This window comes from Mustela lutreola, chromosome 10, assembly GCF_030435805.1.
Source record: "Mustela lutreola isolate mMusLut2 chromosome 10, mMusLut2.pri, whole genome shotgun sequence".
Classification (NCBI taxonomy): Eukaryota; Metazoa; Chordata; class Mammalia; order Carnivora; family Mustelidae; genus Mustela; species Mustela lutreola.
Genome location: NC_081299.1, coordinates 101,092,200 through 101,111,116, shown reverse-complemented (window position 1 = coordinate 101,111,116; position 18,917 = coordinate 101,092,200). Strand labels below are relative to the sequence as shown.

Genomic DNA, 18,917 nt, shown 5'->3' with positions numbered 1-18,917 from the left:
CCTTCCTCTGTCCCTCATTCTAGGAATGAAACCAATTTCCCTAGATCAGAAGACCTATTGTCTTTCTGGTGACAGTATATGTATGTGTGTGTGTATATATGCTTGAACAAGCTTCTGAAAGAGAGTAGTCAGACTGTTCTTTTATACCACTATGATCCAGCCCTAGTCGTTCCTTTGGGGAAGATACAGAAATGTAATAACCATTATAAGAATGCTTTGAAGAAGGACTTCAAGAGTCCTCGTCTTAGTTAGCAATACCATACACAAACACCTTATAATAATGGAATGTGGTTATATCCTCTACTCAGTATATGAAATCAGTTGGAAGAGGCAAATTTTATTGGAAACTTTGAACTGTGAATGTAAAATATGAGAATGTAAAATCATGAGAATTCTATCATCTAACTGCTATCGGGTTAATCAAAAACAACCACTAGCAGAAAATGTAGATCTGTATTTGCCACGTTGAGTCTCTAGGCTTCAGCATAGATGTTTCTCCCGGTTAACATCCTAGAAAGAAAGGCACATCCTGTTTATCAGGTTTACTTTTGTCATTTCAGTATTTCTGCTTCACCTGGTCTATGGTATATGTGTTAACAGTGGATGTTATAGGACATCTTTTTCTGTCCAGAGCAACTTTCAATAAGTTATAGAGTCAAATCTGACAGTTTGGGTCCATTATGATGATGACTTTTTGAGCCCAGGAAAGTTGCAAATTTAACCAAACACATTACCTACTGTAAAATGTACCTGGAACCACAGAGAAGTCTCAGAATTAGCCAAGATCCAAGACCCTAGGCCCAGGGTTTTCTGGGCCTAGGCAATGGTGGATAGTCAGTATGAGACACTTCCAAAGTGATGGAGTAAGGACTCCCGAAAATACACTACTACATAAAGACAACTAGAAAACTGAAAATATTGTTCAAATCAACTTTTTGGCAAACTAAAATCGAAGCAAATATAAAGAAGTAAATAATAGATTATAATAGAAATAAATAAAAGACAGAATAGAAAACCATAGAGAGAGTCAACAAAACCAGAAGTTGTTTCTTTGAAAAGATCAACAAAATTAACAAACTTTGAGGGACAGAGAGCGAGAAAAAAGGGGGGAGACCCAAATTATTAGAATTAAGATTGAAAGATAAAACATTTTTACAAATCTTACAGAAATGAAGAGAATTATAAGGAAATACAATGAATGTCAACAGATTAGATACCGTAGGTGAAATAGATAAATTTCTGGAAAGGTACAAACTTCCAAATCTGAGTCAAGAAGAACTAAAAGCTCAGAATAGACCTATAAGAAGTAAAAGATTGAATTGGTCATTTTAAAGCTTAGCACACAGAAAAGCCCAGGGCCAGATAGCCTCACTGGTAAATTCTACCAAACATTTATGGAGGAATTAATACTGAAGAATTTTCACAAACTTTTCCAATATATAGAAGAGGGAACACTTCCCAACTAATTCTGTCAGGTCAGTATTACCCTGATAACAAAACCAGACAAAGTCATCACAAGAACACTCCAGACCAGTATCTTTAATGAAGATAGATTAAAAATCCTCGACAAAGCAGGAAAGAATGTCCAATGGAAAAAAGACAGCCTTTTCAATAAATGGTGCTGGGAAAATTGGACAGCCACATGCAGAAAAATGAAATTGGACCATTCCCTTACACCACACACAAAAATAGACTCAAAATGGATGAAGGACCTCAATGTACGAAAGGAATCCATCAAAATCCTTGAGGAGAACACGGGCAGCAACCTCTTCGACCTCTGCCGCAGCAACATCTTCCTAGGAACAACGCAAAAGGCAAGGGAAGCAAGGGAAAAAATGAACTACTGGGATTTCATCAAGATCAAAAGCTTTTGCACAGCAAAGGAAACAGTTAACAAAATCAAAAGACAACTGACAGAATGGGAGAAGATATTTGCAAACGACATATCAGATAAAGGACTAGTGTCCAGAATCTATAAAGAACTTAGCAAACTCAACACCCAAAGAACAAATAATCCAATCAAGAAATGGGCAGAGGACATGAACAGACATTTCTGCAAAGAAGACATCCAGATGGCGAACAGACACATGAAAAAGTGCTCCATATCACTCGGCATCAGGGAAATGCAAATCAAAACCACAATGAGATATCACCTCACACCAGTCAGAATGGCTAAAATCAACAAGTCAGGAAATGACAGATGCTGGCGAGGATGCGGAGAAAGGGGAACCCTCCTACACTGTTGGTGGGAATGCAAGCTGGTGCAGCCACTCTGGAAAACAGCATGGAGGTTCCTCAAAATATTGAAAATAGAACTGCCCTATGACCCAGCAATTGCACTATTGGGTATTTACCCTAAAGATACAAATGTAGTGATCCAAAGGGGCACATGCACCCGAATGTTTATAGCAGCAATGTCCACAATAGCCAAACTATGGAAAGAACCTAGATGTCCATCAACAGATGAATGGATCAAGAAGATGTGGTATATATACACAATGGAATACTATGCAGCCATCAAAAGAAATGAAATCTTGCCATTCGCGACAACATGGATGGAACTAGAGCGTATCATGCTTAGCGAAATAAGTCAAGCAGAGAAAGACAACTATCATATGATCTCCCTGATATGAGGAAGTGGTGATACAACATGGAGGCTTAAGTGGGTAGAAGAAGAATAAATGAAACAAGATGGGATTGGGAGGGAGACAAACCATAAGTGACTCTTAATCTCACAAAACAAACTGAGGGTTGCCGGGGGGAGGGGGTTTGGGAGAAGGGGGTGGGATTATGGACATTGGGGAGGGTATGTGATTTGGTGAGTGCTGTGAAGTGTGTAAACCTGGTGATTCACAGACCTGTACCCCTGGGGATAAAAATATATGTTTATAAAAAATTAAAAATTAAAAAAAAAATCCTCAAGAAGGTGCTAGCCAACAGAATTCAGAAACATGTAAAAAGAATTATACATTGTCACCAAGTGGGATTTATCCCAAGAATTCAAGGTTGGTTCAAGATGCAAAAATCAATCAATATAATATATCATATGAAAAAATAAAAGACTAAAACCACATGATCATCTACCTAAGACTCAGAAAAAGCATTTGACAGAATTCAGCACCCTTTCACGATTAAAAACAAACAAACAAACAAACAAACAAACTCAGTGCACTAGGAACAGAAGGAAACTTCTTCAACCTCATATAGGGCATCTACAAAACAAACAAACAACAACAACAACAAAAAAAAAAAAAACCACAGCTAACAAATAGCATTCTTATTGCTATTTGTTAAAAAGCTAAAAGCTTTCTGTCTAAAATCAGGCACAGCACATGAAAGTTAGCTCTCATCCTTCCAACTCAGCATTGTACTGAAGGTTCTAACCAGGGATATCAGACAATAAGAATAAATAATGTGCAAGCAGATTGGAAAGGAAAAATGTAAAACTATCTCTCTTTTTACAGATGATATAAAAGCATATCTAGAAAATCCTAAGAAATGCAATCTACCAAAACACAATGTATACACACACACACACACACACACACACACACACACACACACACAATTAGAACTAATAAAAAAGTTCAGCAAGTTTGCAAGATATAAGATCAATATATAAAACTCAATTATATTTTTCTACATTAACAAAAATCAATCCAAAATTGAGATTAAGAAAACAATTATGTTTAAAGTAGCATCAAAAGGAATAAAACACTTCTCTTCAACAAATGGTGTTGGGAAAACTATACAACTACATGCAAAAGAATGAAACTCAACCACTTTCTTATATTATACACAAAAATAAACTTAAAATGGCTTAAAGACCTAAATATGAGACCTGAAACCATAAAAATTCTAGAAGAGGGCATAGGTAGTAATTTCTCTGGCACTGGTTGTAGCTATATTTTTTTAGATATGTTTTATGGAGCAAGGGAAACAAAAGCAAAAATAAACTGTTAGGACAACATCAAAATTCCTTCTGCACAGTGAAGAAAACAATAGACAAAAAAACTAAAGGAAAACCTATTGAATGAGAGAAGATATTTGGAAATGATATATCTGATAAAGAGTTAGTATCCAAAATATATAAAGAATTTACACAACACACACACAAAATAAATGATCCAGTTTAAAAATGGGCAGAAGACATGAACAGACATTTTTCCAAAGAAGATATACAGACAAGAAAAGGTGTTCAACATTACTAGTAATCAGAGAAATACAAATCAAAACTACAATGATATACCACCTCACACTTGTCAGAATGGCTAAAATCAGCAATACAAGAAGCAAAAAGTGTTGGCAAGGATGCAAAGAAAAAGGAACCCTTTGCACTGTTGGTGGAAATTCTAACTGGTGAAGCCACTGTGGAAAACAGTATGGAGCTTTCTCAAAAAGTTAAAAATAGAACTATCTTATGATCTATTAATGACACTACTGGGTATTTACCCAAAGAATAGAAAACCACTAATTTGGAAGGATATATGCACCCCTATGTTTATAGAGCATTATTTATAGTAGTCAAATTACGGAAACAGCTCAAGTGTCCATTGATAGATGAATATATATATTCCATCTTCTTTATCCATATCCATATATATATTCCATTACATATATAATGGAACATTATATATCCACAAAAAAGAAGGAAATCTTGCCATCTGCAGCAACATGGATGGATCTGGAGAGTATAATTATAATGCTAAGTGAAATAAATCAGAAAAAGACAAATACCATAGGATTTCATTCATATGTGGAATATTTTTTTAAGATTTTTATTTATTTGGCATATAGAGATCACAAGTAGACAGAGAGGCAGGCAGAGAGAGAGGAGAAAGCAGGCCCCCTGTCAAGCAGAGAGCCCAAAGCGGGGCTCAATCCCAGGACCCTTGGATCATGACCCGAGTCGAAGGCAGAGGCTTTAACCCACTGAGCCCACCCAGGCGCCCCTCATATGTGGAATTTAAGAGACAAAACCAATGCAGAAAGGAAAAAAAGAGAGTGATAAGACAAGAAACAGATTCCTAACCATAGAGAACGAACTGATGATTACTAGAAGAGAGATGAGTGGGGTATGGGTGAAATAGGTGATGTGGATTAAAAAAGGAATAAAATAATTAGAAATAAGTTTAGTAAGACTTATACACTGAAAATTACAAAATATCACTGAAAGAAATTAAAGACCTAATAAACAGAAAACATCACATATTAAGTTTATGGAAAAGTTAACATTATTAAGATGGCAGTACTCCTTACATTCTTTATTAACATCCCAGCCACCTGTTTTGCAAAAATTGACAGGCTGATACCAAAATTCTTATGTAAATTGGAAAAACTCCAAATAGCCAAAACAATCTCAAAGAACAAAGTTAGATGACTCACACTTCCTGGTTTCAAAACTTTACTACAAAGCTACAGTAATTAAGACAGTGTGCTACTAGAATAAAGACAGGCATATAGACCATTAGAATAGAGCTAAGTAGTCATTTATTATCAATTTGTGGTCAATAAATTCTTTATAAGCATGCCACGCTAATTCAACGGGGGAAAAGAATAGTCTTTCAACAACTGGTTAATAAAGTTGACCTGTACCTCACACTATACACAGAAATGAACTCAAAAAGCACCAAGGACTTAGTTTTAAAAGCTCAAACAACAAACTTCTTAGAAGAAAACTTAGAAGATAGTGCAAATCTTCATGTCCTTGAATCTGGCAGCAGTTTCTTAGATGACAGAAAAAGCACAAACAAAATGAGAAGTTTGTACTCTAAAGGATACCACACAGAAAGTGAAAAGACAACAAACAGAATGGAAGATATTATTTGTAAATCATACAAATAATAATAGTCTAGTATCCAGAATATATAAAGAAGGACTACAACTCAACAATGAAGACTAATAATGCAATTTTTAAATGGCAAGGATTTGAACAAACATTTCCCCAAAGAAGTTATATAAGTGACAAATAAGCACATAACAAGATGTTCAGCATCATTAATTATTAGGGAATTGCAAATTAAACTATGAGATACTACTTCCCACCCACTAAAATGACTAGAATGAAAAAGACAGAGAGTAATAAGTGTTAGTAAGGATGTGGAGAAATTGGAACCCTCATACATTACTGATAGGAATGTATAATGCAGCAATTGCTTTGGAAGACAGTTTGGCAGTTCCTCAAAAAGTTAAAAATAGTTATCATATGACCCAGCAATTCCACAGCTAAGTAGATGTCCAAGGGAAATTAATTTATACATCCACCCCAAAATTTGTATACAGATGTTGATAACATTGGTAATAATAACAAGATTGTGAAAACAGAATCAGGGAAATAAATGATGCCATGAAACGTTCCAACGTCAGAATTATTGGAATCCCTGAAGGGGAGGAGAAAGAAAGAAGTCTAAAAGATATAGTGGAACAAGTTCTTCATGAAAATTTTCCCAATCTTGCAAATGGAACCAGCATTCATGTACTAGATATTGAACTAGATATCAACTAGATATCGAACGGTCTCCACCCAAGATTATAGATTCCAAAAAAAATCAAGGCACCTGATAGTCAAATTGAGGAATCATAATTGTAGGCATAATCTCTTGAAAGCCGCTAGGACAAAGAGGCTCCTTACTTACAGAGGAAAGCCCATCAGAATGACGTCAGACCTGTCCACAGAGAACTGGCAAGCCAGAAAGGGCTGGCAAGACATATTCAGGGCATTAAATGAAAAGAACATGCAGTCAAGAATACTTGGCGAGACTGACATTCAAAATGGATGGAGAGAGAAAGAGTTTCCAAGACCAGCAAGGCTTAAAAGACTATGCAACCACCAAGCCAACACTGCAGGAAATATTAAAGGGGGGTTCTATAAAAGAGGAAAAATCCTAAGAATAGCATTGAACAGAAATATAGAGACAATCTACAGAAAGAAAGACTTCAAAGGTAACACGATGTCAATAAAAATGTATCTATCAATAATCACTCTCAATGTGAATGGCCTAAATGCGCCCATAAAATGGCACAGGGTTGCAGATTGGATAAAACGACAGGACCCATCCATATGTTGTCTACAAGAGACCCATTTTGAACCTAAAGATACACCCAGACTGAAAGTAAAGGGATGGAGAAGCATCTTTCATGCCAATGGGCCTCAAAAGAAGGCTAGGGTAGCGATTCTCATATCAGATAAATTAAATTTTAAACTAAAGACTGTAGTCAGAGATACAGAAGGACACTACATCATTCTTAAAGAGACTATCCACCAAGATGATCTAACAATTGTAAATATCTATGCCCCCAATATGGGAGCAGCCAATTATATAAGAAAACTGTTCATCAAGATAAAGAGTCATATTGATATGAATACATTAATAGTAGGAGATCTTAACACGCCTCTCAGAAATAAACAGAACATCGAAGCAGAAAATCAATAAAGAAACAAGAGCATTGAATGACACACTGGACCAGATGGACCTCATAGATATATACAGAACATTCCACCCTGAAACAACAGAATACTCATTCTTCTCAAGTGCACACGGAACCTTCTCCAGAATAGACCACATACTGGGTCACAAATTAGGACTCAACCAATACCAAAAGACTGAGATTATTCCTTGCATATTCTCAGATCACAACGCTTTGAAACTGGAGCTCAATCACAAGGAAAAGTTCCGAAGGAACTCAAACACCTGGAAGCTAAAGACCACCTTGCTTAAGAATGCTTGGATCAACCAGGAGATCAAAGAAGAACTGAAACAATTCATGGAAACCAATGAGAATGAAGACACTTGGTCCAAAACCTATGGGATACAGCAAAGGTGGTCCTAAGGGGGAAATACAGAGCCATCCAAGCCTCTCTCAAAAAAATTGAAAAATCCAGAACACAACAGCTGTCTCTACACCTTAAAGAACTGGAGACTCAACAACAAATCAAACCAACTCCACACATAAGAAGGGAGATAATCAAGATTAGAGCTGAGATCAATGAGGTAGAAACCAGAGATACCGTAGAACGTATCAATGAAACTAGAAGCTGTTTTTTTTTTTTTTTAAAGAATCAATAAGATCGATAAACCACTGGCCACACTAATCCAAAAGAAAAGAGAGAAAGCCCAAATTCATAAAATTATGAATGAAAAGGGAGAGATCACAACTAACACCAAGGAAGTAGAAACAATCATCAGAAGTTATTATCAACAGTTATATGCCAATAAGCTAAGCAACCTAGATGAAATGGATGCATTCCTGGAAAACTATAAACTCCCAAAATTGAACCAGGAAGAAATTGACAACCTGAATAGACCGATATCTAGTAACGAGATTGAAACAGTGATCAAAAACCTCCCAAAAAACAAGAGCCCAGGACCTGACAGATTCCCTGGGGAATCCTACCAAAATTTCAAAGAAGAAATAACACCTATACTCCTGAAGCTGTTTCAGAAAATTGAAGCAGAAGGAAAACTTCCAGACTCTTTCTATGAAGCCAGCATTACCCTGATCCCCAAACCAGGCAAAGACCCTACCAAAAAGGAGAATTTCAGACCAATATCACTGATGAATATGGATGCTAAGATTCTCAACAAGATCCTAGCCAACAGGATCCAACAGCACATTCAAAAGATTATCCACCATGACCAGGTGGGATTCATTCCTGGGCTACAAGGATGGTTCCACATTCGCAAATCAATCAGTGTGATAGAACAAATTAATATGAGAAGAGAGAAGAACCACATGGTCCTCTCAATCGATGCAGAAAAAGCATTTGACAAAATCGAGCATCCATTCCTGATTAAAACGCTTCAAAGTATAGGGATAAAGGGAACATTCCTGAACTTCAAATCTATCTATGAAAGACCCACAGCAAATATCATCCTCAATGGGAAAAAGCTTGCAGCCTTCCCTTTGAGATCAGGAACGTGACAAGGATGCCCACTCTCACAACTCTTCTTCAACATAGTATTAGAAGTCCTAGCAACAGCAATCAGACAACAAAGAGAAATAAAAGGGATCCAAATTGGCAATGAAGAAGTCAAACTCTCTCTCTTGCAGATGACATGATTCTTTTTTTTTTTTTAAGATTTTTTTATTTATTTGTAAGAGAGAGGGAGAGAGAAGGAGCACAGGCAGACAGAATGGCAGGCAGAGGAAGAGGGAGAAGCAGGCTCCCTGCCGAGCAAGGAGCCCGATGTGGGACTCGATCCCAGGATGCTGGGATCATGACCTGAGCCGAAGGCAGCTGCTTAACCAACTGAGCCACCCAGGCGTCCCGACATGATTCTTTATATGGAAAACCCAAAAGACTCCACCCCCAAACTGCTAGAACTCATACAGCAATTCAGCAATGTGGCAGGATACAAAGTCAATGTATAAAAATCAGTGGCTTTCTTGTACACTAACAATGAAAATACAGAAAGGGAAATTAGAGAATCGATTCCATTTACTATAGCACCAAGAACCCTAAGATACCTGGGAATAAACCTAACCAAATAGGTAAAGGATCTGTCTCGAGGAACTACAGAACACTCATGAAAGAAATTGAAGAAGACACAAAAAGATGGAAGACCATTCCATGCTCTTGGATCGGAAGAATAAACATTGTTAAAATGTCTGTACTGCCTAGAGCAATCTATACTTTTAATGCCATTCCGATCAAAATTCCACCAGTATTCTTCAAAGAGCTAGAGCAAATAATCCAAAAATTTGTATGGAATCAGAAAAGACCCCGAATCGATAAGGAAATGTTGAAAAACAAAAATAAAACTGGGGGCCTCACGCTACCTGATTTCAAGCTTTACTACAAAGCTGTGATCACCAAGACAGCATGGTACTGGCATAAAGACAGACACATAGACCAGTGGAACAGAGTAGAGAGCCCAGATATGGACCCTCAACTCTATGGGCAAATAATCTTCGACAAAACAGGAAAAAATATACAGTGGAAAAAAGACAGTCTCTTCAATAAATGGTGCTGGGAAAACTGGGAAGCTATATGTAGACGAATGAATCTCGACCATTCTCTTACACCGTACACAAAGATAAACTCAAAATGGATAAAAGACCTCAACGTGAGACAGGAATCCATCAGAATCCTAGAGGAGAACATAGGCAGTAATCTCTCTGATATCGGCCACAGCAACTTCTTTCAAGATATGTCTCCAAAGGCAAAGGAAACAAAAGTGAAAATAAACTTTTGGGACTTCATCAAAATCAAAAGCTTCTGCACAGCAAAGGAAACAGTCAACAAAACAAAGAGGCAACCCACGGAATAGGAGAAGATATTTGCAAATGACAGTACAAACAAAAGGTCGATATCCAGGATCTATAAAGAACTCCTCAAACTCAACACACATAAAACAGACAGTCATATAGAAAAATGGGCAGAAGATATGAACAGACACTTCTCCAATGAAGACATACAAATGGCTATCAGACACATGAAAAAATGTTCATCATCACTAGCCCTCAGGGAGATTCAAATTAAAACCACATTGAGATATCACCTTACACCAGTTAGAATTGCCAAAATTAGCAAGACAGGAAACAACCTGTGTTGGAGCTGATGTGGAAAAAAGGGAACCCTTTTACACTGTTGGTGGGAATGCAAGTTGGTGCAGCCTCTTTGGAGAACAGTGTAGAGATTCCTCAAGAAATTAAAAATAGAACTTCCTTATGACCCTGCCATTGCACTCCTGGGTATTTACCCCAAAGATACAGATGTCGTGAAAAGAAGGGCCATCTGTACCCCAATGTTTATAGCAGCAATGGCCACGGTCTGCCAAACTGTGGAAAGAACCAAGATGCCCTTCAACGGACAAATGGATAAGGAAGATGTGGTCCATATACACTATGGAGTATTATGCCTCCATCAGAAAGGATGAATACCCAACTTTTGTAGCAACAAGGACAGGACTGGAAGAGATTATGCTGAGTGAAATAAGTCAAGCAGAGAGAGTCAATTTTCGTATGGTTTCACTTATTTGTGCAGCATAACAAATAGCATGGAGGACATGGGGAGTTAGAGAGGAGAAGGGAGTTGGGGGAAATTGGAAGGGGAGGTGAACCATGAGAGACTATGGACTGTGAAAAACAATCTGAGGGGTTTGAAGTGGCGGGGAGGTGGGAGGTTGGGGTACCAGGTGGTGGGTATTACAGAGGGCACGGATTGCATGGAGCACTGGGTTTGGTGCAAAAATAATGAGTACTGTTATGCTGAAAATAAATTTTAAAAAAAAGATTGTGAAAATAACACATATGTCCATCAACTCACAAAGAAACAATCTGATATAGCTATACAATGGAATATTATGCACCCATGAAAAAGAATGAAGTATTGATACATACTACAACATGGATGAATCTTGAAAATATTATACTAAATGAAAGAATCCAGACACAAAAGGCCTTGTATGGTGTGCTTCCATCTGTATGAAATGTCTAGAATATTCAAATCCATAGAGATATGTGATCACGGATTGCCAGAAGCTAGGGGCAGGAGTGAGGCAGAGTGACAGCTCATGGCATCATGAGCTCGTTTCTTTTGGGGATGATGAAAGTGTTCTGAAATGAGCAATAACATTTGCACATGTTTTTGAACATAGGAAAATCCACTGAATGTGCACTTTATGGTATGTGAATTATGTCTCAAAAAATGAATCTATCTGAACCAGAAGTCATTACATGAAAGTTAATACTTAAGGACTGTGTCAGGCACCAGAGGAATGGGGACAAGTAAGAGTTCTTAAAAGCATTTGTCCCATAGCTTCTGACTGTTTGAGATACTTTTCGCCCAAGAACATGAAGGATTCCAAACATTTTTAATTGCGGCTACTGTGTTCACTTCAATTAAAATATATTTTATTATTTTATATTAAATATCTGACATAAAGCACAAGACAATTACTTGGAAAAGATATTAAAGTGAGTAGATAGGGGCGCCTGGGTGGCTCAGTGGGTTAAGCTGCTGCCTTCGGCTCAGGTCATGATCTCAGGGTCCTGGGATCGAGTCCCACATCGGGCTCTCTGCTCAGCAGGGAGCCTGCTTCCTCCTCTCTCTCTGCCTGTCTCTCTGCCTACTTGTGATCTCTCTCTGTCAAATAAATAAATAAAAATCTTTAAATAATAATAAAAAAATAAAGTGAGTAGATAAATTATGAGTGAGGACATGAAAGGAATTGCACTCTAATTATTAATTTTGCCTCTTTATTAGGGAGCCCTTCCCAAAGCTAATGTCCTCTCTTGGATAATGTTTCCTGGAAAAAAAAATAGTTTATGGCTGGGTTCTTTGTCTAATTTTTTTCCTAAAAACAATTTTCCGAATCCCTTACGTTGAACAAGACATTTTAAACAATTTCTCTCTTTCTGTTACCCTTCCAGGTGTTACCTCCAAACACAGGCTGCCTCCACATTGATAGGGATTGCTCAGCTATATATTGCCATGAATTAAGCAGTGATATATACCATCCTTTCCAAAAACGTGAGCAGTTAAGAGCTAGCAGGTACATCATGAAGCACACATCAGAGGTTATCTGTGAGGTCCTGGATCCTGAGGGAAATACCTTTCAGGTAAAGGGCATCATTAATATGGAGAAAGGGGCTGGATTTCTCTTTTTTTTTTTTTTTTTTTTTTTTGGTAGATATTTCACCCCAGAGAGCTTCCATGAAGCTTTACACCATAGCTGCTTTGGGATTAGTTACCCACTTATCGTCAGTACTTTGCATAAGCAATAATGAATGTCAACAATCTTTGCTTCTCAAGTATACTTCCAAGGAGATAGAAAGCCAAACAGTTGGGATGGTAGAAATGTTAAAGCCAAATAAAGAATTAGAATGGAAGGGGAAAAAACATTACTAAACATTTAAAAATAATATCAAACCAAAAAAAATGATATAAGACTAGTCTGTATCTAGGTTAAAGCGAGAACAGTTTTGCTTGACTAGGCAGAGAATCAATGGTGAGAAATATTAATTGGTGTGGGTTCTAGTAGGGTTGAAGATGGGGAGGCGGGAGCACTGTTTAGCTGCTGCATGGTAGAACTCTATCTTCCATTTCTCTGCCCTTCAACACCACAACTGTTTTCTTACATCCAGGCCAAACGCTGGCAAACCATGGCCACCTCTTTATGTAGGCCCATGAGCTAAAAATCGCTTTTATATTTTTAAATGGTTGGAAAAACTCAAAAGGAGAAGAATATTTCATGACACATAAAAATTACAGGAAATTCAAATCTCGATGTCATGATACAGTTTTATTGGAACACAGCCATGCTCATTTCTCTTTGCCTGCTTTTGCACACAATGGTATGATGAGCAGTTGCAACAGAAACTGTGTGGCCTACAAATCCTAAAATATTTATTCCCAGGCCCTTGACATAAAATGGTTTGCCAACCCCTGCTCTAGGTATTTCTCCTTGTTTTCACTCCTCATCCAACAGTAGAATTTGTGTATCAGGTAATAAGTGGTGAACTTATTTTTCAGGTTTGGAACCATAACACAGAGCCCCTAACTTTGGTTTGGTATGCAAATTAGCCCTGATCCTGCTTGGTTTTTTGGTGTTCAATAAATGTGACTCTTCCCAGCATGAGTTCAGGCTACTAACAAGTTTCCATTTATAGTGAACTGAAATTGAATGCTAAAGCCCTAAACCCTTCAGGTTTAAACACATGGGACATTCAGACCAAGCATTCTTCTAGGCATTAATGCTCTTCTTGGGTGTTCGCGTCAGTGGTCTTTGAGCCTGAACCACACTCCCTCCTGGAGAGACCCATGCCATATCTAAATAGTAGTAATGGCTAGAACATTTCTTCTCATGCTGATACTACATTTCATGCAGCTATTAAATCTGATGCTGTTATTAAAGATTTAGTACCATGAATCCTGATTCTGCACTTGCAATCACAGAACATAAACTTCTCCACACTATTACTTCCCTAATATTTCAAGACAGCTATTACATAAGGAGTCTTCCCTCAATGTTTCAATCCCTAGTTCCTTGACCTAATGCTCAAAAGAGAATATTCTAAGTCCCCTGCCATCCTTGTCACCTTCCTCTGGGTATATTCCAGTCTGTCTTCCAGTTTGCAGTCACAGTCTAGGTCTGGTTTGTGAGTAGAGATGTGCCACTGGGTTTTCACTTTCATTAATGCCAACTGTACTTAGTGCATATTACCTTGGAAATAAATATCCCTGATTCTCCGAATCTACCAAAAGATGACATACTTTCTCAAATGGGAAACATAAGCTTCACGCCATTTCTTTTCTTTTAGTTGTCTATATACTTTGGTCCTTAGGTTATGGCTGATGGTAGCATATCAACTATGGCACCCAAAAACAACGTGGAGGAGGATTTAAGTGAAAAAGCAGAAGGCTATGATAATTTATCATCTACTCACCTTCATAAGAATCATCTCCTAATCTATGGTGAACACGTGCCCAGGTAATATGATAAAAATAATACTATGACTTCTATTTTTTTTAAAAGATTTTATTTTCTTATTTGAGAGTGAGATAGAGAGAGCACAAGCAGGGAGGAGGCAGAGGGAGAGGGAGGAGCAGACTCCCCATTCAGCAGGGAGCCCTCGGGTCGGGGCTCTATCCCAGGACGCTGAGGTCATGACCTGAACTGAAAGCAGATGCTTAACCCACTGAGTCACCCAAGCACCCCTGATTTTTATTTTAAATTCCAAGTGTAAGCAGCACTTGAACTAATATTTCACGTGTTTTGATTTTATTGTTTCAAATAGGTTTTTTGTCATTTATGCTGATGGATCAGGAGTGGAACTTCTTCGTGACAGTGACATAGAAGAATATCTATCCTTGGCATATGGAGAATCATCTACTGTCGTTCTCCAGGAGCCAGTCCAGGAACAGCCAGGTAAGAAACCCAGAATGTCTGGAAGTTGTTGTGCCCCCTTACCAGCTCCCAGCCTATTCATCCAGTACACCCCTGTGTCAACTCTACTTTCTTCCTTTTGCTCACTCTTCAACACTACTTGCCACTTGGCAGTGTCAACCTGTATCTACAGTTAATTATGTTCATTCCAAGTTTTATCTGAGCATCAACCTATGTAAACAGTGTATGAGTCCCTCTTCTACCTGTAAGCAAATTTGAATCTGTCTTTAGATATATTAGGTATATAGCTATGATTCTATTTATATGTTCCTTTTGTATTCAGTAGGGAAAGAAAGAAAAGTGAGATATTACTTGTAAGTTCACTTTTTTTTGTCATTTTGAAGGTATTGCTTTGATGAATTTAATATAATAAAAATATATATATTTGATGTGTGACTTAGAAAGCCAACCTAAAATATAGGATAAGTTATATTCATTGTGTATTTATATTATTCTCATCAATTTTAAAGAAATCAGTGTGTGGTTAAAGATTAGAGACACATAATACATTAAGAAAGAGTCACCAGAGGGACACCTGGCTGGCTCAGTTGGTGGAGCACACAACTCTTGGTCTTTGGATTGTGAATTTAAGCCCAACACTGGGTGTAGATATTACTTCTAAAAATCTTAAAAAAAAAAAAGAAAGAATTATCAGTGTATATCATATGTATATTCAAACATAAACTTGGATGTCATTTGTGTATGAAACCAATGTTTTATGTCTAGGTTTATGTATGGTCCATTTTAATCTCTTCTCTGGTTGGTGGGATATAGTTATACACTTATTTATGAATATACCTGCATCTCTGCACACTTAGTATATCTTTCAGTGTGTCAGTGTACATTTACATCTGTGAATGTGGAGAGTGAAGAGTTCTGACTGGTGCAGTGCATGTGTAGAACTATATGAGCGTTTATTGCAAATGGCTTTGTTATTTATTTAACTAGCATCTGCTGGATAATCTACAATGTGCCAAACACACTGGCAAATAGAGTTGAAAAGTGAGCAAAAGGAATCGAGTAGTGAGCTAAAGCAGCGTGGATACTGCCTTCATAGAGCTTAGAGTTTAATAAGAGACATAGGCATTGATTATATAACATATGATAACTGTGATTATATGATTGTCATTAGGATAAAGTCTTTGAAGGAAAGGAATATGTTTCTGTGAGAGCAGGAACCTAATGTAATCTAGAAATCTTCCCTGAAGACACTGGAGTTAAGAACTGGTGGATAAATAGCTATTGATTAAAACAGGAGGGAGAGCTTTCTTGGAAGAGACAATACAAAGCAGAAAGCAAAAAGCCACGGAAAACAAGGAGGAAAAGGCCAAAGTAGCTAAAGCATAGAAGGAGGAATGGAGTTCCTCAATAGAGTTGAGGCAGGATGAGAAAATACTGAGGACTTGGTTTTATTCCACATGCAGTGGGAAGTCAAAGAAATGTTTAAATCATGGCCTAACGTGATCAGTCTCTCTGACTGCCAGAGGGATTCATTCACAGAGTAGATCTGGGTAGAAACGCTGGTTGTTTCTATAGCCCAGAACAGGATTTCTCAGAGACAAATTATCCAACGTAGGTCAGTGGATGAGCTCAAGTGAACCAACCAGACTTGGATGTGGTTTTTGAAGGATAATAAGGTATCAGTTAATAATTCCAGGTGATCTAAACCCAATCTCTAAGTGTTACAGTAGCTAAAAGCCTCAATTTTCTTGTTTAGATCATAAGGTTCTTAAGTACAATCACTGTGTCTTGCTTATCAAAAAGTGTTTATCAAGGGTGCCTGGTTAGCTCAGTCAACTGTTAAGTGTCAGACTCTTGGTTTCTTCTCATGTCATGATCTCATGGGTCATGAGCTAGAGCCCTGTATGGGGCTCCACACTCAGTGGGGAGTCTGCTGGAGATCCTCTCTGCCCCTCCTCCCACTTGCACACTCTCTCTCTCAAATAAATCTTTTTTAAAAAGTATTTGTTGAACTTTGTGAAAACCTACTGAATTTCTCAGAATCTATTTGACAGAGACATGATCCTCTGATAACTCTCTTTGACCCAGGTACCCTGAGCATCACTGTCCTTCGCCCTTTTCATGAAGCATCACCATGGCTAATGAAGAAAGAATTAGATACAATTGTTCCTCCTAATCTCCAGTCAAGGTCATGGGAGACATTCCCCTCCGTTGAGGTATAATTTTTTTTCTTCTGGAAAGTCACTACACTTGTATATCCATCCATCAATTTTTGGAGTCTTGGGTCTTCTCTCATACAGTGACATATTTTCATTCTTTTGAAAATTGTTATTGGGCTCAGGAGATTTGTATTTGAAGATTCTAACATTTGTAGATTTTAGAGAAATATACCCGTCTAGCTAAATCTCAGTTTTATTTCTTTTAGTCTGCATTGCAGGCTCATCCATCTTCCTATAGTATGAAAATATCCACTCTGAGTAATGCATGTTCTACCTTTCCTATCATGGAATTATTGATATTGGGCAATACAGAAATATTTCCTTCTCTCATTCCTTATCTGTTAGTTTTAACACACAATTTAGATCTTTCACACTCACTTTATCCCCTAATTTACTAATGCACAGACTGAAGCATGTAAGAATAACGTGAAGGATTTTACAAAGGATTTGCAACTACAGTGTTAGAAAGTAAATGCTGTAATTATGTCAGATTAGAGAAGCCCCACCTAAAGTCTTTTTAAAGACTGGAAGAAAACATCTTGAGCAAGAAACATGAGGTCCTGCATCGTGCAAGATTTGACATTTCATTTTGCAGGCAATTTGTGTAACATATTCAACATATTGTCAGATGTTAAATTATTAAATCAAGGAGCACATTGATAAAATGATCAGAGAGACATACTAGTGATAGGTGGGGAGGATAATGTTTCTGATGTATAATGAATTTTCCTTCCCCAAACAATCTGATAAGAGCAAGGGCGCAGATAATGAGCACTTAAGATAACCAAGACCTTGGGGCACCTGGGTGACTCAGTCAGTTAAGAGTCTGGTTTTGGCTCAGGTAATGATCCCAGGGTCCTGCTCAGTGCAAAGCCTGCTTCTTCCTCTCCCTCTGCCCCTCCCCTATCTCATGCTTGCTCTCTCTCTCTCTCCCCCTCTCTCAAATAAATAAATAAATAAATTTTTTAAAAAGATGATGAAGACCTCTTAGTCCTATATTTTAATTGACTGTAACCAATATGGTGAATGAAGATGATCTGATTGGAGTTCTGAGTCTTCCAATTATTAATGTGGGATTTGGGACAAGTCACATTGGCTCTCTATTTCCTGAAAAATAAAAAGGCCACACCAAATGGCTCACTAAGGCTATATCCAAGCTGAAAGTAGTGCTTCATGACCAGTAACACGCCACATCTAAGATTAATGAAGGACACTCATATATATTTCTATATTCCTATAGCTATATTCCTATAGCTCTAACCTTCTCTGCCCAGTAGCAGTGGCTCTGCCCAGGTGAACCTATAAATGGTTATCACTGACCTGACCAGGCATCAGACACTGAATAGCAGCATACAAAGAAACACATCAGAGACTCTACCAGACATAGGGCATCCAAGCACACTACCCCTGAAAATAATTATAAGAATAACATAAAGATGTGAATTTGCTCTGAGGTAGACATTCGTGCCCAGTAGACATTGTGCCCAGGAGACTCTGGGGGCATGCTTAATCTAGAGTGAGCTCAAAAACTACCCAAATCTATGGGATGATTGCTCTCTCAATCTCCCTAGGTCAAAATGAACATGAAAACAGGAAGTTATTCCAAATGTCTTAGGCTGCTTGTGGGTAGTAAGCAATACCCACATACATTAAGTATAAGCTAAGCTATATTTCCATGATACCACATTGCTTACTACTCCCCTAAAGGCTATCCAGTGGGACATAGTGCTGCAGGATTTTAAAATATCCAGATTCCTGATAACATATATAAAAAGGAAAGCTTGCCCAGTTCTGCTACCAATTTTCCTTATATTCGAGAAACTTTGGGGGAGCAGGGATTTTTTGC

General features: G+C 37.8%; 1 protein-coding gene across 1 annotated transcript in view; it reads left to right on the top strand.

Moving 5' to 3' along the window:
* The window catches only part of SPAG17 (sperm associated antigen 17), a 224,885-nt gene that overhangs the window by 160,922 nt on the left and 45,046 nt on the right, over positions 1-18,917 (top strand). The window contains exons 32-35 of the mRNA XM_059137012.1: positions 12,376-12,564; positions 14,290-14,435; positions 14,743-14,873; positions 16,941-17,068. Of these exons, the coding sequence (XP_058992995.1) occupies positions 12,376-12,564; positions 14,290-14,435; positions 14,743-14,873; positions 16,941-17,068 (594 nt within the window). The remainder of the gene's footprint in view (positions 1-12,375; positions 12,565-14,289; positions 14,436-14,742; positions 14,874-16,940; positions 17,069-18,917) is intronic.